We start from the raw sequence: 24,029 nt of genomic DNA on the forward strand, positions 1-24,029 counted from the left end.
CCGGAAGGAACCACCCCAGCCTCACGGCCCTGGAACCAGGCAAGCTGCTCTCAGCACCTGACACTGCCTCTCACCTCGGGGAGGGGCTTGTGCGTAGTTACAAATCCATAGGCTGGGAAACCTCTCCTCCCTTCACTCTGCCTCCAGAGAGCTCAGAAGGCAGGTGCCCGGTAGGTAAAGATTAGGCCCAAACAAGCATTTTCCTTTGGGCTTACAAGCAGTTAATGCCTAGCGTGGGCACAACTTCTGTTGTAATCATCTTACTTTGCAGTAAGTACTACTGTTGGGCCAGAGAGACACACACACCAGCTTCAGGGGTCATTTCTGCCTGTCTGATCCCCTGCAGCAATGGTTTGAAGCCTCTCCTCTTCTATCCAAACATAGAGCCCAAAGTGGCTTTCTTGACAGCCTTCCCACGTGGAATGCAATAGATTATAAGTACAGTAAACAAATTTACATAGTGGGAGGTCAGGATAGGTGCTTTGAAGAAAAAATAAAGCAGGATGGGGGGCTTTCTAGAGACGGGGAGGATGGGGGACGAGCTCTGTGGGAACGTGACATGAGACACGTGAGCCAGTGGAGGCTGCATGAAGCGAGTGGGGACTAAATGTGGCCTGAGGACCAGCGAGGAGGCCAGAGTGGCCAGAGCAGAGTGAGCGAGGGGAAGAGAGGAAGGAGGCGAGGTCTGAGGGGACCATGGGGCTCTATGGGCTAAGCTACTGGAGGGTTCTGAGCAGGGGAGAGACATGATCTCCTTACTAGCCACTGGGTGGGGACAAGACGGAAGCAGAAAGCCCCGCTGGGGACTCGAGGCCTCCAGGGGGCGACAGTACAGTACCTCACCCAAGGACAGGGCAGCGAAAGAGGAGACAGGTAGTGAAATTCGGAATAGGGCCTGGGGATCCCTGGATAGATTCGATGGGGGGGTCTGAGAGAAAGCAAGGAGGTAAGGATGACTCCCAGTTCTTCAGCCTAAACAACTGGGTAAGCTGGTTTACCAAAGCAGAGAACGCTGGGAAGGAGCAGGTCTGGGAAAAAGACCAAGCGTTCCGTTTTGGTTGTGTTACGTCTGAGATGGTGCCTTGTGTGGACGTTGGGCAGGTGGCTGGATACAGAGTCTGGAGTAAGGGCGAGCTGGGCTGGAGGAGTAAACTCCAGAGTCATCAGCGTCCGGATGGTGTTGAACGCATGGGACTGGCTGCGACCTCTACAGGCGCAAGCGTAGGTCGGAGAGAGATGGGAAGGAGGATCTGCAAGGGAGACTGAAAAGGAGTGGCAGAGGGGAAGGAGGGAAACCAGGAAAGCCTGGTGTCCCGGAAGCCAAGGGAAGAAAGGGACTCAGAGGGGAAGGGGGACCCCAGCTCTAATCACACTTGACAACAAATACGGGGCAGAGAGGAATGAGCTCAAAGACGCCACCAAGAAGCACCATCCAAGTCAAATGCTGGACCTGCCACTGAACAAATAAGCAGGTTTCACCCACAGATCAATAGCCTGGGGGAGGAGGCGAGAGGCTGGTAGAGAACGGGAGGTTTAGGAGGCACAACCAGATACAGTGTGTGGCCCCTGACTGCATCTTGAATTGAACAAACCAGCTGCAGAAAGACATCTTTTAGATACCAGGGAAATTTGAATATGAACTGGGTGTTCTTAGGTGATGTTGAGGAGATAACTGTTCATCTTGGTAGGTATGTTGACAGCATGAGTTAAAAGGTTAAAAAAAAAAATCAGCTAGAAATTCATATGGAAGACTTTACGAGCGAAAGAACATGATGTCTGGGATTAGCTTTGAAACTGTCCAGCAAAAGAAAAGGGCAGGGGGAGGTCTTGAGTTGCTTCACTGCTGATTCTGGGTGAAGGGTACATGGAGATCTGTTAGGCTCTGATTTTTGTGTATGTTAACATGTCTCCATGTTTAAAGATAGAAGAAGGGGTGATCAACACTTCCAGGTGCTGCTGAGCAGAAGAGGAAGATGAACACTGAGACACGGCCCCTGAGTTTGGCAGGATAGAGATTGTTGGTGACCTTGACGGTAAGATTGGTGGGTGGATGAAAGCCTGGTTGAAATGGGTTACCATCCTCGTACAGGAGTGAGGACGTGAGAACGGCGAGGAAAGACAACTCTTCTGAAGAGTTTTGCTATCAAAGGAAGTAAAGAAATAGGGTGGTAGCTGGAGAGGGAAGGGGGCGGTGAGGACGCGAGATATGGGCTGATGGAATGAGGAGAAGAGAGAGAGGATTCCAGGGTTGAGACCTGGAATGGAGGAGGAAGGAACTACCCGCCCTGCACGCACACACACACACACACACACACACACACTCTCTCTCTCTCTCTCTCTCTCTCTCACACACACACACACACACACACACATACACACACACACACACGCACGCACAAGTGGAAGAGAGGCCTTCAAGAGAGGTGAAAGCACCCATGCTTAGGATGGCTTAAGACACATCAGAGGAGGCTGTTTGGCCTCTCCAGAGGCAGGTCACCCCAGTCTCCTGGGTGGCTGTCAAACATTCAGGAGCCTTAGGCCAGGCTTGGCCACCAGATCCTGAGCTGCTGTTTGGTCACACAGCAGAGGAGGCCTCCTCACTGGAGCCTGTGTGGGCACAAGAAAAAGATACTTTTGATGCCCCAGTGGGAAAAGCACTCCTAACATGCTCCAGACCCAACATCTGCAGTCCCACAGCCTGGCAGGCCTGGCCCCCTGAGCTCAACAAAAATGAGGCCCCAGCTGGAGCTAGGGAGGCTCTGCTGGTGCCAGTGGCATTGGTCTGGGCTGAGAAAACCAGACCTCGGGGTGTGGGTAGCTGGCCTGGGTGCAGTCCCTCCAGCCATTCACAGCCCAGCTCCAGGACCCCACCCGTAGGAGGCCAGGAGCACGTGGCGGGTTAAGCCCAAGCCTGCTCGGAGGAAGCCCGCTCTTAAAGTCACTCGCTCCCCATGCCCCTGGCTATGTCTCTACCGTTGTCTGCATGCTCCTCATAACCACACACCCACACACACACTCACACTCACACCTGCTCTTCAACTCCAATGTGCACCCCGGGTTATCACGTTTAGTCTCCTGAAAAAGACCTCCCTGGGATTGGCACCTACCCCTGCCAAGAGGATCTAGAAACTTTCCTCAGAAACACTGCAAGATTTGGTGCTGCTGTCCTGGCACCTAATGCATTCGATCCCGGGCCTCACCTTGTCCACCAGCAGGTGGACTCCCAGACCCCTGAGCAGTGAACTGCTTCAGACTCTGGACTAGTGTGGGTATATGTTGTAACAAACCAACCCCCAAATGCACAATGGCACAAACACAGTAGAAGTTTATGTCTCTTTCCTGTAAAATTCAAAATCGGTGAGCCCCTGCTCTACATGCTGGAGAAGTACTTGGACCCTGCAAGGCACTTCCGATTAGTGGGTGCTCTCCTCCAAGCAGTGATTCAGGGACCCAGCTCCTTCCACCTGTGACTCTGCCACGTTCAATGTGTGGCCCTCAAGGTCACTGTGAGGTCTGCATCAAGCTGGTGGAAGGATGACAGAGCACAGAGGGGCATGCAGGAGTTTGTGGGGACCAGGTCTGGAAGTGGTATACATGTCCACACATTCCATTGGCCAGAACTCAGTCACATGTCCCACCTAAATGCAAGGGACGCTGGGAAATGTAGTCCAGTTGTGTACCCTGCCAGTCAGTTTCCACCACAGACCCCTGGCTCCATCTTGGCCACTGGCTTCCCCACACCTTTTCCTACTTTTCCACCCACTCTGGCCTTGGCCCTGCTGAACCCATCCTCCCACCCTGTCCTACATCCACCGCCCTGCATCTTCATCTGGCCACAAGCCAACACCAAAGAAAAGACCAGTCCCAGCGGGTCAGAGGGGCACACAAAATAGGTTTATTTCTCATAAGTTTATACAACCACAGCACACAGCAGAAGATAAAAGTGGAGACAGCTCGGGGCGAGGGCAGGGGGCCTCTCCTGCAGCTTTGTCTTCTATCCATCCAGCTAACTACAGGCACACAGCAGGTATTAAATACGGGGGTCTGTGGACCTGCCATCGGTATGGGCAGAGGCAGAAAGGCTGGTGAGGGAAATGAGACTCAGGGTCTGACGGGGTCCGGGGTGACCAAGAGCCGCTGGGAGTCAGGTCTCTTGGGAATGAAGCCCTCCTCCTTCCTTGCCCTTCCGCAGCCTCGCCCCACCCTGGCTGGCTGGCTGGTTCTTACAGAGCGATAATAGGGGAGCTCCCACCAGACACTACAAAAGAAAAGCTACTCTGTCGGGTGGCACGTGAGTGGGCAGATAAGCCCCATCACGGAGCCAGGTCTCCCTTCTTCAGCAGCTCTCCTGGCCCCCTGCTCCTGCTGCGCGTGATTCCACCATGAAGGCTGAAGCTATCCCACCTCTTTCCTCGTGAAAAGCAAACACCCCTGGGAGAGAAAAGCACTGAAGGCAGGCAAGCTGGGAAGCTGCCCGAAGCTCAGCCGCACCACTGCCCCGCTTGGCCCCGGCTCGCCTGGGAAGGGAGGGTGACAGAAAAGCCCATTCCCTCAAGCCCCATACCCTCTGGGTCCGTGCCACCTCTGCTACCAAAACGCTGCTCCTCCTCCTGGAAGAAGAGGGGAGGCCGCAGAGGAAAAAGGCCGGCAGGGAGGAAGCTACTGGAAATTCAAGGAAATCCGAAGGTCCCTTTCTAAGGAAAAGCCACCCTGTCTGCAGTTGGGGGTGAGGGAGACTGAGACACAGCCCTGCTCCATCACCTCGCTGGCATGGCCCAGGGGACAAGGACCATGATGCAGGGAGGCTTAAGGGAGCCTGGGCTACAATGGACACAGACCAACAGGTAGACACAGACCGTCAGGGGCCACCAGGCGGAGGCCGCTGGGCAGGCCTGCCTCTTAATCGCCATCCCAGCCACGACTCATGGCCTGTACCACGGCTCCGTAGAGCTGGCTCCAGGCAGCCCGCATGGCTGGTGTGAAGGCAGGGCCCAGGCACTTCTCCAGCATGTAGAGCAGGGACTCACCCACCGTCTGCAGAGGCAAGGGGCACCTGTCATTCCCAAATGCAGGAAGGCGTGCCCTCATTCCACAGGTGAGAAAACTGAGGCTTGGGGCTGGTAAGGACTCCTGGGCTTTTCTTCTCTCCTGCACGGGGGTCCATGCTTCCTGAGCAGGATTCTGCCCCAATCCTTGTGTACACCTTAAAGGTGAGGCTTTAAAGTGAACAAAGCATTTCACTCCACTCCCAGCCTCACAACCACCCCATGAGTGGAGCCGAGGCATTGCCTGGGACCTCCAGCTCAGACCAAGCAAAGTCATTGCCTCCAGGCCTGTTTCCTCCTCTGCAAGACAGCAGTCATGATGTTAAGAGTCCAGGCTCTGCAACCTGAGATGAACCTGAGTTCACTTTCTGACTCTACTACTTATGAGCTGTGTGACCTTAGCAAGTTAGGTAACCTCTCTGAGCCTCAGATGCTTCATCAGTAAAACAGGGAATGTAACACTTCCAACACATCAGATTGTTGGGATGATTAAATGAGATCATCTATGAAAAGCTCTTAGCACAGCATCTACACACAGTAAGTCTTCAGCAATAATAACGTTCTCATGTTTTATTATAAAATACAGTTTATTTATTCCACAAATATTTACTGAATATGCACTAAATACCAGATACTGTGCTAGTGCTGAGGATGGAGAAAATGACAAGACAAACTCAGTGCCTTCCTCAAGGTGCGTACGTCTGGCAAGGTGACTGTGTGGTAGGCTGTCAGGTCAGGGTCCCCAGTGAGCCACACCTCAAGGATTCACACCCTTGACACTGGGCTCATCCATGTGACTGGCTTTGGCAAATGGGACATTAGCATGCAGAGGCTGGCTTGTCCTCTTGAAACACTCCCTCTCGAAACTCAGGTGCCACTCTGTAAAGAATCTCAGCTAGCCTATTGAGCAATAAGAGGCCACACGGAGAGAGATCCCAAAGGATGACAGGCCATCTTGGACATTCCAGCCCCAACTAAGCTCCCAGCTGAATGCAGTGCACGCGTGGCTCCAGCCACAGCACGTGGAACAGAAGAACCGCTCAACTGAGCCCAGAGAAATCAGAAATCATTGTTTTAAGCCAGGCTGTTCTGGGATGGTTTCATACACAGCAATATAAAACTGAGCAGACCAGCTAATCCCAAAGCCTCCTTCACTTCCTATGGTTCTAAGGGAAGCCATACCAGAGAAGAAAAATTGGAGGCTCAGAGAGGTCAAGGCAGTGCCAGGGTCACACAGCAAGTGCATAACAATGCATGCCCAGCCCCGGTCATCTGAGGGTATAGGAGTGGGAAGGATGAACAGGTGGATAGGAGAGGCCGGGGAGAGAGTGGTGGCCTCAGGCCAGGAGCTTTGGAGAGAGAAAGAGCCCCTTTACCCACCGAGAAGGAGCTGAGCTTCACACCCACTGCCCGGTGCTTCCTGCCCAGGCTGGCAAGGTACTCCTCCAGCGAGGACAGGTCCTCCACATTGGTCACCGCAGCATCGATCACGAGCATCACCTGCCAAGGCCAAGGTGGTGGTGAAAGAGAGACCAGAGCAACTCCCCATCCCCACTCACAACCATAATCCAGAACCTGGGGGTCCCAACCAGAAGGAAGAGAGGACCCTCAGTTTTCCAGTATCAGAGACGAAAGGCAGCCTGCGTCTGCATACAGTAGGCGCTCAACATATGGTGGCCAAACTACTAATGTTACACCATGGAGGAAGCTGCTCTCTTCTGAGGGGCTCAAAGCCCTAAACACACCTGCTGGACAGTGTTGTCCTCCTGGGACGAGGGGACACGGAGGCCCTGTGAGAGTCGCCAGCCTCTAAGAAAACCCCAGCTTGGTTTTCACAGGCAGATGGCCCCTGATGGATCAGCGCCAACACCACCTACAGGAGCCAGGGGAGAAGGCCAAGGGCAAATGGCAGAGCTGGGAGCAGCTGGCTGAGAACAGGGTGGGGGAGGAGGCTGACTCGGGTGCCCCAAACTCTGCCCAGCTCAGCGCAAAGGGAAAGGGGCAGATGCCTCTGACAGGAGGGAGCAGAAGGAGGGGCTAAGACCAGGGCTGGGGCAGGAAACGAAGTAACTCTCCCGACTTCCTCGTTCTCTCCTAGGAAGGTGCTCTGCCCACCCCTCACCTTCCTGATGTGGTCCAGGAACTCAGGGGAAGAGAGGCAGTCCTCCGGGCTGGAGAACTGGCGGCAGTTGTACTGGAAGAGGGGCAGCAGGTCCGGCTCCAGGTCAAACAGCCTGTGGGTGGAGGCCCGGTGTCAGCCCTGGGGTGTTGCCCCTGCAGGCTCCGTGGGCCCTGGCTGCCCAGCAGCAGGAGAGGGTGGGCAGAGCCTTGGCTGTGAACTATAGCACACCCTCCAACCTAGCACGCACCCCTTGGCCAGCTTTGCCGGTGCCCCTCCCTCACCTCTTCCACAACCTGGAAGTGGCATCCTGGAAAAAAACAATGTGTCCCCAGGCCTCTCATACGACCTGGCATAGGGTAGCCCCTGCATAAACCACTGAGGGGTGTGGACTGGGACAGGAAGGGGTTCTCAAACAGGAAGCCTGGAGTCCACGGTGGAGAAAAGAAAACCTCTCTCTCTCCCTATCTCCCCCTCTCTCCCCACCCACCCCCCTCTCTGCCTCTATCCCTCTCCCTCCCTCCCATTCTTGGGTCAGAACCTCCCAATGTCATCATGCCCAAGGGAGCTTGGGCCAGCAATGATAATTATAGTATATAGAACCCCTTACACTTACTGAGAATTGAGTACTTTACACGTGGTTAACTCATGTATTCCTCACAATCCTAAGCAGTGGGTGTAACTGTTATCCCAAGTTTATAGAGGAGGAAACAGAAGCCCAGAGAGGTTAAGTAACTTGCCTAAGGTCACACAGCTTAGGAGTAGCAGAGCCACAGAGGGTGCCTGAGAAAACAGTGGGTTTGGGGAAAGCTGGGAGGCACAAGCAGAAGCTCTCAGCCACATCTGGGAAAGCCACTGGGGTTTTGTGTAACTGCAAATTTATTCTCTTTGTGTTTGGGGGAGGTTTTGCGAAAGCCTCTTCAGAAGTTCTGGGCTGGCTTAGGGAGCCAAGGCTCCTGAAAAACCATGATGAGGTAGCATTGCCTCTTTGGTGATGGCAGAGGGGTTACCTAGACACCCTCAAGCTGCGGTTGAAGACTGGCCTCCCCTTCCCCTTTGGGGTCTGCACACCCCCTTACCCCTCTCTCTAGTGGTGAGAATTGGGCATCTGTCATCCCTTCCCTGGCAGTCCTCTGGTCCTAGCCCAGTCTTTTCCTCAGAAAGGTTTACTCTCCTGTTGCTGGAAGCTCACACTTCTGGGGCCCAGACCCTGTGCTCTGCAGGCCAGGCGCCCAGTACACCCTCCCCACACAAGCCCTCGGGACACCCCAGTCTACCCGTATGGGCAGCAGTGGGCACCCCTGCAGTCACCACCCAAGAAAAGACCACTCAGGAGGCACACAGCCAGGGAGGGGGTGCAGCGTGGGGACCGGAGGCCGCTGGCCCAAGTATAAGGAGGTCCGCCGGAGCGGACCCTGTCCGGCACCCAGAGAGCCCCATAGAGAGCGGGGCGTGCTGGCTCGCAAGACGGGCCACCGCCGCGGGAAGAGCCGCAGGGGCCGCGCCACCCGTCGCCCTGCGCCGCTCCTCTGGCGCACATCTGGAGGCGCCCCAGCGCCCCAGCAGCGGGCTAGTTTCCCTCCTCCGGCGCCAGCTCAGCCGCCTCGAACCCATTCCTGGCGAGGCACCCCAGTACCCGCACCCCGGGGGCGCTCGGGCCGCCCTCACCTGGCGAACAGGACGGTGCCATGCTCCAGCGGGCTGCGGCTCACCTCCCGCCAGCTCTGCCGGATCAGCTCGGGTTCCGGGCGCTCCATGCTCGCCCAGGGACGCGGGGCGCTAGGCTGGGACCCTCGGGGCGCGGGCACCGTCACCGCACGTGCCGCGCCATCTCCGCGGCGACGCGGCCAGTCGGCACCTCCTACGGCCCCCGCGCCTCGGCCGGGCGGGGTCCTGCAACCGCTCCTTCCCCGCCCAGGTGGAGGAGCCCCCGCGGGCCTGCCCCGCTGGCGCTTCCGGGGACCCAGCTCCGGCCGCTGCGCCCTGCACCCCACGGCTCTGAGAGCGCCCCGCCCCCCGCCGCCCGGGCTGGGGCGCTTTAAAGCAACCGCGCCCCCGCCCTCCTCTCGTCCGTAAGGACGCGCATCTCTGGGCAACTGGCTCCGGCCGGGGATGACCCGGTGGCCTGGGAAACGACCGGGCTTCAGAGCTTTGCAGAAATCGTCGAGCCTCTTGGGACCTCAGTTTCTCATCTGGTGACACTCCCTAGTTAGGGCAAGTTCAATTTGATCGTCTTAGGTAAGCTCTGCGAGAGCCACCTCTCCAAGAGCCCCACTCAAACACTGCCTGGAGGCATCTGATCCCTTGCTACAGGGTCCCCTTCCTTATGCCCCAAGGTGGGCCAGAGAATGCCAGGGCGCCTACCTGTGTGACAAGGCAGAAGCCAGGGAACGGGGGGAGGAGGTCTGCCCCAGTTCTGGGTATGACTGAGGCACCCTGTGACATTTGGGACCACCAGGACTCTCAGCTTTAGGGACAGGGCCAAGACCACAGCCATTTCCAGCCAGGCCTGGGTTTTCTTGAGAAATCTGTCGGCTGCCATCTTTAGAAATTTGTCAGCTCAGGTTCTAAACCCAGCTCTGCTTGGCCAGGGTGGGGTCTTGGGTGCAGCAGCTGTGAGCATTCCACTACTTGGACATTAAGGGAGTCACGCTAGGACATTCTACTACTCAGCGATTTTTAATAGACTTTTGTAAATGTTTAGATAGAAGTACTATTTCTTTCTTTAATTTGAAGTTCAGGATACAGAATCTCATGTTTGCCATTCAGGGTGTGAAGTCAATTAGACCTAAACCTCTTTCTTTTTTTTAAAATATAAATTTATTTATTTATTTTGGCTGCATTGGGTTTTCGTTGCTGCGCACGGGTTTTCTGTAGTCGCAGCAAGCAGGGCCTACTCTTCGTTGCGGTGCACGGGCTTCTCACAACAGTGGCTTCTCTTGTTGCGGAGCATGGGATCTAGGCGTGCAGGCTTCAGTAGTTGTGGCACGTGTGCTCAGTAGTCGTGGCTCGTGGGCTCTAGAGCGCAGGCTCAGTAGTTGTGGCGCACGGGCTTAGTTGCTCCACGGCATGTGGGATCTTCTCGGACCAGGGCTCGAACGCGTGTCCCCTGCACTGGCAGGCAGATTCTTAACCACTGCGCCACCAGGGAAGTCCTAAACCTTTCTCTTTCAAGCATGAAAGTTCCTCAGGCCCCAGCCCAGTTCCAGTGGCCCAGGCTTTGAAGAGCAAGACCCTCATTTACCTTTCATTATGTCAAGTCTCTGAGCCTGTCTCCTCTCAGTCTGCCCACCTCTCTTTTTCCGTTTCCTAAGCTGTATGGAGGGGGCTGGGAGAGAGGTCTCCAGGAGCCTCTCAGCCCACCTCCTTCAGTCCCTGGGTACAGGTGAGTGTGCTGGGGCCTTGGGTCACGAACAGGCTGAGGCTCCGTGCCCAACCCTGTGCTAGGCCTGAAGTGTTGAATCTTTGCCTTCTAGAACTTCTCCTGCTGGTCCCCCGTCAGGACTGAGGGCCTCAGCAGAACTCCTCTTTCTTGCTCCCAGCCGAGCCCGGTGACCATCCCACTGCCCTCCCTCTTCCGGGGACTCGAGAGTTTAGAGCTATTAGGAATTTAGCTAATAATATAGGAATATGACCCTATTCCTCTCTTCCCCATCCCTCCCCGCATCTCAGGGGGCTCTGGGCTGGAGCAGGGGAGCAGAGCTGTAAGGCAGCCTGGCTTGTGTCCTAAGGAGTCCAGGAGATCCCCAAGTGAGAACACAAGGGGCCTGGGGGCTGAAGGGAGAAGGCCGGGGTGCTCAGGGATTGGACTCCCAGGTTGGTGTCCCATGGCCCTGCAGCCAGGTCAGCAGGTCACAGGAGAAAACCACGTATATCTCTGGCGACCTTTACCTTTCAGTGCCCAGATGCCCAGTGCTCCAGGCCACCTGGCTTGTCTAAGGCTTCCCACGCCACCCAGTTTGCACTTCCTGCCAACAGTCTACACTCAGGACCCTCCCTGCCTGTTTTCTCCTTTGGGCAGGGTCTGGAGTCTGATAGGTTAATAAGTTGATGGCCTTAGCTAGTAAGTGGTGAAGCCAGCACTCACTCTGCCTTTCTAGAGCCAGGAGGTAGGAGGAGAGAGCTGAGTGCACTCTAGTCTCCACTCCCCTTAGTGAAAAGGCCCAAGAACCTGGATGGGCCTAAGCAGTCAGCGTGGTGTTTTCTAGCCAGGAGACAGAGGGTCTGACTCCACATTTGAGGGGCTGGGGGAAAGTCACCGGAGCTCCCCTCCCTGGCATCTGGCCACAACTTGGGCAGGAGGTTCTAATCGAGGAGAGGGTTCAAGTGCTGTTCTAGAGCCAGTGCTGTCACTGAGGCCGACTTATCACCAACAGTAAAGGGTTAGCCTTTATTGGGCATCCACGTCCAGACACTGTGCAAGGGACTCTGCATCATTAACTTTTTTCATTCTCATAATAACTCTGCGAAGTAGACCCTATCTATTATAGCCTGTTTTACTGCTGAGGAAACGGAGGCAATGAAGCTAAGTAACTGGCCCGAGGTCACGTAGCTAATCAGTGGTAGGGCCAGGATTTGACCTCTGGACTGACCCTGGCCCCTCCAGTGGGCCTCCGTGCTCCACTGCCTTCCTCACTCTAACGGACTGTGCCCAAGAGCTGTGCCCAAAGTTCAGACCAAGCCCGGATCACTGGGTCTGGGTCAAAGGTGTGTCAGAGCTGGCTCTCAGATGGCTTGTGACAGCCAACTGTGCTCACCTTTCCGGCTTCTCATTCAGGAACATCAGGCTGGTAGCCTGAAGGAGGCCATGGTGGAGTATATACACCATGAAAATTGGCATATACTACAAATCAGGGCTTTTTTCCTCCCAGCAAACCACTGGTCTGGGTGCACCAGGAAACACTGGGCCCTGGATGAGCTATCAATGCTTTAGGCAGAAGGTACAAAGGAACGTGCTGATCTAAGCCTTTTCCGCAGGGGATCCAGGTTGTCCTGGGCAGGCGCTCCTAGGCCCAGGACCAGGCTGGAGAAGCAGAAAAAGCCCAACTCGGCACCTAGTCCTGGCTCTGCTATTTACTAACCAGGCAATTAACTGAATCTCTCCTGGGTGGAATGGGGACAAAAACAGCACGGACTTCACTGGGCCTTTATGAGGATTCAGTGTCACAGACGCATCATGGGCTGGTAAACTAAGCTGTGCGTCAAGCAGCATTTGGTCCTTCTCTAACCTTCCTGTCCGCGGCAGTTCCATCTCCTGAGGATCTGCACGATCCCCTCTCTCCACCTCCAGCTACTCTTGGTCCTAAGAAGGAGGTTGGTCAGACAGCCCAGAAGATCCCCAGTTTCACAGTGCAGTGGACTCCTCTCCTCCCTCAGCTTCTGTCTAAAACATGTCAGCTCTTACCTCCTTTGGACCCTTAACATGACTCCTGATAACAGGTGACCCCTGTCAAGACGGGGGCCTCTAGGACTTCCCTGGCGGTCCAGTGGCTAGGACTCCGTGCTTCCAATGCAGGGGGCACGGGTTTGATCCCTGGTCAGGGAACGAAGATCCCGCAGGCCGCATGGTGCGGCCAAAAACCAACCAACCAAACAAAAAAACCAAACCAAAATAAAACAAAACAAAAAAGATGGGGGCCTCTTTATAAGCAGAATGGACATTGCTGCTACCATGCTGGGCCACTCAGCTGTCTCAGAAGTGGACAACCGTTACTCTCTCTCTCATTCCTTTCTATACTTGTGTGAGGAGGTTAAAAGAGAAAAAGGTCCAGCTTCCTACTTATTTTAGAATAAGTTTAAATAAATCACAATAACAACCAACATTACTCAAGTAACCTTATCCATGAGAGGGCCTAAATGTTCCCTGGTGTAATCAGGCTCGCCTGCCTAGCCCAGGGCCTCTGCTGGAATTAGAATGGCCTTAGACTCCAGACACAATGGAATGGTTCCTGCACTCAAAACATTCTTCTCTTCTTTCTGGGAGCCAGAGGGCAAGTCAGGTTCAATTAAGTACAACAAGAACAACATGGCGTTCAAAATAAGCGCTATTTATTACAAAAGTAAACGGCCTCTGATTATCTGTGGAAAGTTTTTTTTAATATAAAATGTGGGTCAAGAAGCCGGCTGGAGGTTGAGCTAACAAACGTCTCCTTCCTCCGCCAGCAAGTCTGTGGGGCGTCTCACATTCTGCCTGCTCCTGGGGGCTGGAGCCCATATTCAGAGCACCACCACGACAGCCCCTCTCCTCAGCATCTTCCAACAACAGAACCTGAGTACCTGAAGCTGCATCAACCCATGCGGCCTTGTCCCCAGAGAAGTGTCTGCCAGTCTGGGCAAGGAAGAAGAGGAGGGAGTGGGCGGACAGTTCTTCTGCATCTTTGGAAAGCAGTGTAAGAGACAAAGGAAACTTTTGTCCCCAGTGTGGCCAAATTAGGAGGGAGGGATGGGCAGGAAGCCGGCTGAGCTTTCTCCTTCCTCACCCTCACTCAGAGTGGCTGCCTTCAGAGCACCTCCCTTCCAACAAGTTCCTATTAGGAAATAAGGCACAAGGGAACATCAGCCACCTTCCGGTTGTCATCGTGGGGCCGTTGTTCTTTGCTAAGAGCCAAGCACAGGTTCCTGAATTCCACCTCCAGGAGAGCCCACCAAGATGGCTGCCCCCACCCAGCTCAGAAGAAACGAAATTGGCCTGGGGGAGAGAAAGGGAGAAGCGGAGGAGGAGGGGAGAGCGGGAGGTTCTCCATCCCAGTTCTCCTTCCCTTCCAGAAATTCAATTAAGCAAGCAGCCCAGACTCAGCACCCGGCAGCGCTTCCTGCTGGGGGAAGTCAAAAGGGCTGCAGCCCTGGGAAAGGGAGGTCATCAGGCCCCAGATCTAATTAACGAACCTGCCTTGCTTTTGACATTGCTGCATTTCCTCTATTAACTTTAATGATCGTTGGTCTGAACGTCTGAGCATGGCCAGAAGCTTCCCTCCCCACCACCCAGTACGTAGCGCAGCCTGTCCTTGGGACCAATTTCCAGTCTCCGTGGCAACCGCCTAGCAAAGATGCTCTAAAGAGCTCTGACCCTGTCAGAGCTGGTGGGGGCTACAGAGGAGGGAAGATGGAGGGTGGCAGAGATGCATCATTAAACCTTGAAGCATGACAGTTCTCTGAGACAAAATAATATTTTGTCATGCACTGGGAGGACGGAGGCCGGCTGAAGGACTGGCCTTGGGTTTGTTGAGTGCTAACCCAAGGGTTTTCTTTATCTCTTTCATATGGGGAGGAAGTAAAAGGAACAGCTCTGAGCTTCCTGCTTGGGCTTCAGAGTGGTAGAGAGGAGAAGCTCCAAGGCATTTCTAGGTGCTCTGGGTCTTTGGGGAAAAAGAGATTGGTGAGACAGTGACACAGAGTAAGGGAAATGAAATGAAGTGAAAGGGAGGGGGGCTGTCAGCAGGGGAGGACTAGAGAAGTAAAACTGGGGAAAGCTTAGTGAGTGACAGGAACACCAGCCCGGAAAGGCCAAGGCAGCCCACACCCCGACGCCCTGCTGGGACCCCAGCCCAGCACCATACACATCCCTGCGCTGCCACACATCCACCTCAGCTGCTAAGAGAGGGGCCCCAAAGGCTCTCCCTGCAATCAGGAGAATGCATCGGGCCCACCCTCACAGTCAGGCTGGACGCAGACGGTAAGGGATGGGCAGCCAGAAATCACCTCTGGCTCACAGGGCCTGAGAACACACAGTAGCCAAGGACAGGGTGCCACCCCTCCCACCAACCTCGTGACGTGACGTTCTCAGACAGCGAGGAACCGAGGGCTGAGGAGGGCCAACAGGGCTGGTGAGTCCTCAGCTGCCTCGCTCTGGGGCCCAGTCCTCTGCGCACATCGCAGGCAGAAGTCCAGCCGCCTGCGGCCACGGAGGAGACTTCCCGGCAGCAGCCACGTGGGGAAGCAGCTGGGAGGCGGCCCTCCAGCTCAGGGGCCTCAGCTGTATTTGCTTATTTGTGGGAAGGAGGGCAGCACAACCGTGACGATACCATCTTCTCTGCCCTTGGTGACATCCCAAGGTGGGGTCAGTGCTTTCAGTCTTCTTGGAGGTCTGAGAATTTTTGATGAATCTTACAAACCAAATCCAGTGTGAAAAAAAACCCCAGAGATACTACTGTAGCCCCGGACGATTTCTTAGAGTTTATGACACTCAGCTGTCCACAGTCACGGTCTATCTTCTGCAGGTATACGGACACACGCACCCTCACACGCACACTCCCCCCCACACTCACACCCACCCTCTTGCACACTCATCCCTCCTCATGCTGCAGACTTGGGGAAACGGGCCTGAGAGATGTGTCGCCTGTTGCTGAGCCAGCCCCAGTGGAGGAACGGCTGTGGTTAGAGCAGAGCCATGGCCCTCTCTAGTGGCTTACACTCCGGGTATGCTCCCAGGGCGTGGTCCTGGCAGGTGGCAGAATTCCGCGGGCTCCTCAGGCAGCTTCCTCCACAGCTGGGAGGGTCCAGGGACTGGCTCCACAGCTGGCTCTCCCCAGGAAGTTCCTGGACCCAGGCTGGAGTCCTTGCAGTGGCCTCAAAAGTCCCATGATTCCAGCCACCTTAGTCCTGCCATCGGACTTCGGGGGTCCTGGGCTAGTGGACCAACCATCCCATATGCCAGAGGATGGAAGAGGTAGAAGCTGAGGGAGAGAACCCAGGGGGAGGCAGTGGGCACCCTGCCGCCTCAGTGGAGGCGAGGTGCCCTGCAGACCCATGAGATTCAGCTCCTCCTGCCGGGGCTCATCGGACCCTCTCTACCTACAAGACCCACCCCTTTTGGTCACCATGTCTGCATGAGTTTGCCACCTGGCCATACCAGAGGCTGTGAACTTGGAAGAGGCTGGCTTAATGCCAGTGAGGGAAAGGGCTCTTCCCAAAAGGCCCAGGAGACAGAGAAGTCCAGGGTCTGGTCATGGACTGTTTGGCCCAGACCTTTTGTTAAAACGTGGAAATGCTCCCAGGCCTCAGGCCCCCGATTCCCTGCTCAGGCTTTTATGTTGCTCCGCCGCCCCTAAAGGCCAGTGATTCTCAGCGCGGATCTGTGAGGCCTGCGAGGTGGGGAAGAGGGCGGCTTAGCAAACGACACCCCCTCCTAGTCATTCTGAGCCGCACCACAGCCCGGCGCCCCTCCACCACCCGCTCCCTCACCCCACTGAGAGCTGTTCTGGCTGGGAGCCACGTGACTAAAGAGGGCCGGAGTGGTCCATAAGCTGGGAGCCACTGGCAAAAGGAAAGAATGCAGAGAGGTAGCCCGTGCTTCGCCCATCTGGCTGCACATTCGGGTCACGTGGGGAGCTTTAAAAACTGTGGCTGGACCACAGGATCCAAACTGGGCTCAACTGAATCAGAACCTCTGGAGATGGAGCCGGACACCAGTGTGCTTCAAAAGCATGCCAGGGGGTCCTAAAACGCACCTGGGACCGAGGCCTCAGTGCTGGGGGGCAGCAATGCAAGGTGCAGGGGGTGCTCACCTGTAGGCAATTCCCAGGAGCAGGCTCAGGATTCCCAGCATGTGTACGTGCCCAGCCAGAGAAAAGGAGGCCAGGCTCCAGGCACAGAGCCGCAGGAGTGTGTCCCACAGAAGGCCTATGGAAGGAAGAGAAACCTCGCACCGGTCTGGCAGAGGATGCCTTCTGGGGAGGCAGCAGACGGAGCCCCCCAGGTCAGGGAAGCAGAGGGCTCCCCCCAGCGCGGGCGCTCCATGGTGGCCTCCTCCCCGGCCCCGCCCTCATTCCCCAGGCCCAGGAGGGCAGCGCTGACCTGTCAGCATGCTGGAGAAGAGCATGGCGGGGAAGTAGTGGTGGAAGTAGAGGATCCGGCCCATCAGGAAGAACGGGAAGTAATGCATCATCCAGCCCAGCAGGAGCTGCCCGCCTCCTTGCAGCAGGACCTGGGACAGCCCTGGGCCCCAAGCAGCACAGCCCGGTCAGCCGACAGGGAGGGGGCAGAGAGCCTGGTCTAGCCCAGCTCTGCCCCTTCCTTGCTGTGTGACTTGCATAAGCCTTCCTTCTCTCCTCTGCCCAAGCTGAACAATCCTACAGCAGCTGGCAGGAGAGGAGCAACTGCTTGCTACCCGGCCCAGGGAGGCCTCGGCACCCACGACAGGGGCGCCAAACCCCAGCAGCAGGCAGCCTGGCCTCCAGCTCCAGCTCCCATATCTCTGCTGTCATGCAGGTCTTTGCAGCAGCAGACGGGGCGGAGGTGCGGGCAGAGGTAAGGACGGAGGTGGGAGAGGGGGCGGTCGGGGACTATGTCTGTTCAGACGCGGAGCTGCAGAGGCAGAGAGAGCCTGTGTGAATGTCTCAGATGCTGTGGCCCACGGCCTGGGGGCTGCTCTCTACGTGACTAGAGGACAGGGCCATGGGACGAGGAAGGGGCAGAAGAGAAAAGGTGGGAAGCTCTGCATAGAGCATAGAGGTCAAAAGTGAAGGCTGTGAACTCAGTCCGCTTGGGTGTGAACCTCAGTTCTATCCCTTACTGGGACAAGTTTCCTAACCTCTTTGTGCCTTGATTTCCTAATCCATAAAGCAGGAGTAATAAACTCTACTTTATAGGGTTGTTGGGAGGATGTACTGTTTAACACAGCACTGGGCTTTTTGTGACTGAGTTCCAAAAAGCAAAAGAGGAGGGAAGAAGGGGAGGGAAAGGCAAAGGAAGGGCCATCAGCAGGCGGGCCCTCCCCGAGTGCAGGCGCCCTCCTGACTGCTAGGTGGGAGGGCGGGAGAGCCCAGGGACCTGACCTTCAACCTCGGCGGGCAGACGTGCCCCTCTCTGCAGAGCCACAGCAAAGATGCTCCCTGAGAGGAGGTAGAGGGCGATGCTCAGCAGATTCAGCCACCAAACCACCTGCAGGGAAACGAGAACAGCAGGGTGAGAGAAAGCAGCAGCTCTCCACGGGCACAGCTCAGGGCCCAAAGCGCGGTGCGCGGGCACTCACCGGGTTGCCGAGCAGATACACTCGGAAGTCGGTGTCATTGATCCCTGAGAAGCGCAGGCCCTGTGGAGCAGAGGACACGCTGCTGGCCCAGAGCTCAGCTCCTCCCAGCCGCACGAGTTCCAGGAGGAGGAAGACGGGTCACCCTTCGTAGACAGGGAGCCCTGACGGGAGGCTCGGAGGGGGCGCCTTCTACGGGAGCTCCCTGGGAAGGCTGATCCGAATCGGGGCAGAAGACAGAGCCCGCCTCTGGCCACCCCGAGCCAGGCGAGGCCACGCCCTGCGCCCCCAGCGCACCCCACATCCACCAAATCTCAACGCCCTCTTTCTTGCCTCGGGCCCTACCTGATAGTTGATAGGCCAGTGCCAGGGTTTGGACGTGAACTCGTTGTCTTTGGGTTTGAGGCCATTGTTCCCCTGCAGGAAAGTGGCAAAGAAAAGCTAGTCAAAGCAGAGCTCTAGAAGGCCGACAGGAACGTGAGGGATGGGGATCTGATGTGTGGCCAGGTGTCAAGAGAAACCCTCTCTCCTCTCCCCTCCCCTTCCCTTGCAGGGAAGAATCAGGTGCTCATTCTCAGTCACTGCCCACCTGCTTACAAAAACTGACTTACTTTTCCCAACAAGCAAGCCTCCATGTCCCAGCAAAGACAGTCCATTGAGACCCTCTCTGCTCGAGAGAAAGAGGAATGAGAGACTTGTTTCCCAGAGGCACAAAATACATATCCGTCTCCAGGCCAAGGATAAGGTGTCAAGAGGATGGGGTGGGGCATAGAAAATCAGGGCTGACTCACTTGTTCCCTTGGAAGGCCAATCTCAAACACAAACCCAGAAACTCTAAGTTCCTGGACTTTGAAAAAGTTACTTTAGCCTAATGTTTCTCAGCGTTTTTTCCCATTATTGCCTGCCCCCCCTCAACCTTTTTAAGACATCTATTCCCTAAACACTCCCCCGCCATGACATTTTAAAGAAATTTTTATTGAGGTATAATTGATAGATAACATATTAGTTTCAGATATACAACATAATGATTTAATATTTGTATATATTGCAAAACAATCACCACAATAAGTCCCCTCATGACACTTTAATACCATAGCTATTCTGTATATCTGTTTACATAATGCAGGAATACCTGTGCTTTATACATTAAAAAGTTAAGGGCTTTTTTTTCTTTTTCCCACCCTCCAAGAATACATTTTGCCCCCTGGGAGCGATATCGCTCTGGTTGAGAATGCACACTTTAGCCTGAAGGACCCAGACACAGCCCATTTAGTCCAACAGCCAAGAATACCCAACAACCTGTCTCTAAATGGCAAAAGCAGGCCTTTGCTGAAACAAGAAGGAAAAGGAGCAGGATCCTGGATCCTACCCAGCAGGATGGCATCAGCCTCATCATCAGGACAGACTGAGAAGTCATTCCCGAGAAGGGGAGTGAGGTGCTAGGAGTTAGGCTGGGGTTTCTCCACCTCGGCACTATTGACATTTGGGGCTGGAGAAGTCTCTGGTGTGAGCTGGCCTGTGCCATGTAGGGTGTTTAGCATCCCTGGCCTCTACTCACTAGATGCCAGAAGCATTCCTAGCCCTCCATGATGCCAGCCAAAAATGTCTCCAGTCATTGTTAAATATCCCCTCAGAGGCAAAAATCGCCCTCTGTTGAGAACCACTGGCCTAGCCCAAGAAAGATCCAGGTCTGGTTCAGTGAACCAGAACCCAGTGCCTTACTAAACCAACTCCTTGAGGTCTTGAGAATCATTTGCAGGCCTCCCTACAGTGGTTGGATTGGTCCTCCAGGGTTAAAAGAGCCAGTGGGGTGTCACGCCCAAAGGGGTCAGCTGCACAGCCCCTGAACCATCATGGCCATCTGAAGGGCCTTGGAATGAAGAATGAATCATTCTGGACCCCAGAGCAGCTGCTGAGGGCAATCAATTCCTTCAACCAGTCCAGTCCAGTCCCAAACCCAGGCACTCCAGCCAGAGCTATACCAAGCCAAGGGCATCCTACACATTAAACTCTTAAGAAATCCAGCTCCTTTAGTAAACCAAGAAACAGAAGGAAGGAAAATCTGTAACCATTATAGGCATGTGTATCTGCACATTGTTCTCTGTGCTTAACGCCTAGTGGGCTTATTCCAGCTAACCTCAGCAGGCTAGGCAGCCTTCTCCGCCCAGGCCTTAGGCCCTCTGCTCAGATAGCAGAAGCCCTGTCCCCTGCAGTTTCTATAGTCCAGACAATTTTGATCTCTCTCCCCATCCTGACTCTACATCAGTTGAATAAGAAAGGTTCCTTAGGTCCCTTTTCTTCTTTGACTCTACCTCTCAGATAATGAAAGAAAAAACGAGACTATTTATTTAGACTTAGTCTTAAAATTCTACCCGGATCTAAAATGATATTTTGACCGACAGGCACATATTCAAAAGAACTATGTCATCAGGCCAGAGTGACAGCTACAAACAGAGAGTCAGAGAAGAAGGTACCCAGAGGTTGCTTATTGTCAACTCATCACCTCCCAATGTGCAGAAATGACAAAATTTGAATTTTTAAATTTAATCTGTTGAAATAAGTCAACTATATTTACTGAGTACTGCTTACATAATCACTTCCAGGAAAGAACAATTGACAATGGCTCACCAGGGGAAAAATAACAACTGCTGCACCTCTCTGCAATCCTGCACAGATACACGAACCTGGCTTGAGATACCGTGATTCTTAAACATCGTTCCTGCAGAACACCGGTTTTCCAGAAGCCAAAGTAAAGAGGTTTCCCCCTCAACATCAAAACCGCATCAGGGTTTTTCCAATTCACAGGGGAAACTTTAAGCTACTAGGTAGAACTTTCTCAATTTAAAGATTTCTTCTCTCAATTGTTCTTAAACCTTTGATGTCAGCTGTCAGCTACTAACGATAGACAGTACAAACGACGAGTCTTTAAAACCTTAAAATGAATCAACCATGCCCCCTAAACAGTTTGTTTCTGTCTGGGAACCTGAGTGGGCTCTTGGTTGGGATTTTATGCTGCATATAAACAACACACTCAAATTAGCTGTTCATCCTAACTAATCCTAATTTCATATGATGGAATCACCTATCAGTGTCTCATGATTTTCAACCAAGGGCACTATGATTTTCAGGAGCTCTGCCATTTCAACAGATGTGAGACTCACTTAGAGGCAGAGGAGTGTAGTGGTAACTAGCACTGACTCTGAAGGCCTGGATCCACCTCTTACATTTAGCTGTGTGACCCTGGGCAAGTTCCTTAACCTCTGTGCCTCAATTCCCTCATCTGTAAACTGGGAACGATAATCTCTGGAGGACTGTAATAAGTATTAAGTTAATATATGTGCAGTGCTTAGAGTCGTGCCTGGCACATAAGAGCTACATAAGTGTTCATCATCATTACCGTCACCATCATCGCCACCACCATTCAATGCCTTTGAAGACCAAGTAAGCCAGTATAGGTGAAGACACTAAGTCCTCCACAAGGGGGCAGTGGGTCTATACCAAGGTTACTGATCCATGATCCAAATCTGTGGATGCCCAAGAGCTCTTAGAGAAGCCGCCAAATGGGAAGGGGCCACAGTACCCGGATCATCACCATGTGGGCCTCCAGCATTATCTCAGGAAAACTGGGCTGCAGCACGTCCAGGCTGATGTTTGGCACTAGAAAAAGAAACGACAGAGGCGTAAACCTTTCTCACACACCCGCTCCTCATGGCTGTCTGTCCATGGTATCCACACTGCTGTCAGGGTCTGAGTGTAGCCTTCCTGACAAGCTAACCAGCAGGTGAGAGTGTTGAGGAGACAGAAGGATTCTTGATCATTCACTGAGCACGTATTAAGCACTCAGCAGGTATTCTGAGGGAGGCAATGGCAACAGACGAAAAGCCCTGGCCCCGGAGCTCCCACAGCCCTCGGCACCATCAGCCTTCATGACGCCGCTCCCTCAAATGCTGCTCCCCCACGAGGCAGGGCTGTGAGGACAGGGACCGAGCCTGTCTCATTCACCAAGGCGTCCCCAGGGCCCCACATGGCTCCCAGCATCTAAACAAAGAGCTGTTTAATTACTTAGTTAATTAGCTGGTTGGTTAAATTAGGTGGTAAAGAGAATGAAATAGGAAGCATGAAGAGGAGAAATCAAGCAGAAGCGCGAAGGGGGTAGCTTAAGAGGACAGATGATGAATCCAGACACTCGTTGAGTTGAAGATGACGCGGGAGTGGAAATGTCAATTGGAGCCTGGTAGTATAAATATGGGGCTCAGATCAAGGGCTGCAGCCATTGCTTTCTGTAAAAGCCTTGGCTGGATGTGGGCAGGGGAGGAGCCTACACAGGGACAGAAAGGGAAAGAACCGGCCTGCTCTAAGCCTTGAGGGTGGGGAGGTAACCACAGAGGGGATAGAATAGCCCAGGAGGCAAGCAGATGGACCTGCATTATAGGCGGCAAGAGAGTCATATCCAGTGGGAGGCAAGGAAAGTGACCAGAGTCAACCAGCTCTGGCCCTGAGTGAAGTCATAGGTCACTTTAGGGAGAGGAGTTTAAAGAGGATGGGAAGTTTGAGTGGGTGGGGAGAAAAAAGGAGCTCCCTATCTAGACAATTCATATGAAGAGATTAGGTTTAAAAAAGGAAGAAAATGGCAACAATAAGATAAAGCGGCAGCAGAGTCTGTAAAGGTTTCTTTTCCTAAGATGAGAGTTACTTAGAAATGGTCCCTTCAGAGCCAGCCCAGGACATGGCCTCACTCACATTTGGGATTGATATGGTCTTCCACATTCCAGATGGAGTTGAGGGTTTCCTTTAGGTATGGAGTGCAGGTGACTTCCAACTGCTCCCAGCCCCTGTGAAAAGTAGTCACAGATGTCTCTCAGAAGACCTGAAACCCACCGGAGAGTAACGCTGCCAACTGCTCTTCAATCTACGGCGCCCCTCTCTTTCCAACCCAGTGGTCGTGCTTTTTTCAGCCTCACACTTTTATATTCCACAACTGTCCTAGGAGGAGTCGAGCACACAACATTCCCATTTTAGAAGGAGACATAGATCCAGAGAGTTATCACAAGCCAGATGTACAAATGCTCAACTATTACAACACACGAAACACCAGAGGAACTCTGGAGCTCTGGGCTCCATAAAACTCCTGATGCCTTTCCTCCCTCCATTCACCACAAAGAAAAAGCAAACCTGAGGTGAACATCGACCACTGCGAAATGGAAGTTTTGGGTATCCTCGTAGTGTGAAAGGAAAAGCATGAGCCACTAATGGGACATCAAAACCCCAGAGACTCACCACTTGGGCAGGACCTTTCCCGAGGAGCCCAGGACACAACCTGTCACCAGATGGATGAGGCGAATTCGACTTCTCAGCACTTTGATTCGGTTTCCAAATTTTCTGTTTACAACCTCAATCCTCCAAAAGTCATTTGAGTCTCCTGTCCCATTCTGCCACATAAATCAAGAAAAAAATACAAAGAAAGTAAGATGACTTTAGAGAAGACGTATCAGAAAAGGGAGATGGTCACCCTTTCAGATGCCATCATGTTACAGTTTGGCCAAAGACCAAACTGGCCTAAATGACTGAGGTGGGAAAGGGAACGAGAGGGCCATAGAAATATACCAAGTGACTGCCATTGTCCCAGCACTTGCGATTACAACCAAGAAAAGTAGTAAAATTCCTCGAACCTTAAGTCTAATTCTTCACTTTATAGAACTAGAGTTTAAGTTCTAAATAAATGTTTTTGCCCTTAAACTAAACTCAAGACATCACCATGTGCCAACAGAAATAAATTTGGGCTATTTGCGTCCATTACTGCTGGCCATGGGGACACTCACTCATTGAAGAAAGGTCTGGCCTAGATATCGTACTGTGGAAATTAAGACAGTTGTGTCTAATTCTCCCCAGGAAATGCCCA

General features: G+C 53.8%; 2 protein-coding genes and 1 long non-coding RNA gene across 4 annotated transcripts in view; 1 reads left to right on the forward strand and 2 right to left on the reverse strand.

Moving 5' to 3' along the window:
- Positions 1–3,872: 3,872 nt before the first annotated feature.
- NGB (neuroglobin) lies at positions 3,873–9,154 on the reverse strand. The gene is made up of 4 exons (XM_004262277.2): positions 8,833–9,154; positions 7,168–7,279; positions 6,426–6,545; positions 3,873–5,034 (listed from the first exon to the last, which is right to left on the reverse strand). The coding sequence occupies exons 1-4, from the start codon at positions 8,919–8,921 to the stop codon at positions 4,900–4,902; spliced, it is 456 nt and encodes a 151-aa protein (XP_004262325.1). The 5' UTR covers positions 8,922–9,154; the 3' UTR covers positions 3,873–4,899.
- A 4,036-nt stretch (positions 9,155–13,190) lies between these two features.
- POMT2 (protein O-mannosyltransferase 2) overlaps positions 13,191–24,029 on the reverse strand; it is a 47,709-nt gene continuing 36,870 nt past the window's right edge. The window contains exons 13-21 of one of the 2 annotated variants that reach the window (XM_004262278.4): positions 23,408–23,559; positions 22,871–22,962; positions 21,711–21,787; positions 18,476–18,547; positions 18,134–18,193; positions 17,937–18,042; positions 16,957–17,097; positions 16,668–16,782; positions 13,191–15,836 (exon numbers count right to left, since the gene is read on the reverse strand). In XM_004262278.4, the coding sequence (XP_004262326.1) occupies positions 15,731–15,836; positions 16,668–16,782; positions 16,957–17,097; positions 17,937–18,042; positions 18,134–18,193; positions 18,476–18,547; positions 21,711–21,787; positions 22,871–22,962; positions 23,408–23,559 (921 nt within the window). In that variant the 3' untranslated portion in view covers positions 13,191–15,730. The remainder of the gene's footprint in view (positions 15,837–16,667; positions 16,783–16,956; positions 17,098–17,936; positions 18,043–18,133; positions 18,194–18,475; positions 18,548–21,710; positions 21,788–22,870; positions 22,963–23,407; positions 23,560–24,029) is intronic. The other variant, XM_049705305.1, reaches the window with a different exon arrangement.
- Positions 17,282–20,908, forward strand: LOC117198137 (uncharacterized). Its single transcript, XR_004479111.2, has 2 exons — positions 17,282–17,409; positions 20,734–20,908. It is a non-coding gene; the product is annotated as an uncharacterized LOC117198137 (long non-coding RNA).

This window comes from Orcinus orca, chromosome 2 (assembly GCF_937001465.1).
Source record: "Orcinus orca chromosome 2, mOrcOrc1.1, whole genome shotgun sequence".
NCBI classification, from domain to species: Eukaryota; Metazoa; Chordata; class Mammalia; order Artiodactyla; family Delphinidae; genus Orcinus; species Orcinus orca.

Bases quoted from the DNA above. Each gene is read 5' to 3' on its own strand.
- NGB (XM_004262277.2), bottom strand. From the start codon at position 8,921: ATGGAGCGCCCGGAACCCGAGCTGATCCGGCAGAGCTGGCGGGAGGTG. The intron at 6,546-7,167 runs GTGAGGGGTGGG...TGGCCTTGGCAG, and splicing joins TCCTGGACCACATCAGGAAG to GTGATGCTCGTGATCGATGC. The intron at 5,035-6,425 runs GTGGGTAAAGGG...TTGCCTCTGCAG, and splicing joins TGAAGCTCAGCTCCTTCTCG to ACGGTGGGTGAGTCCCTGCT.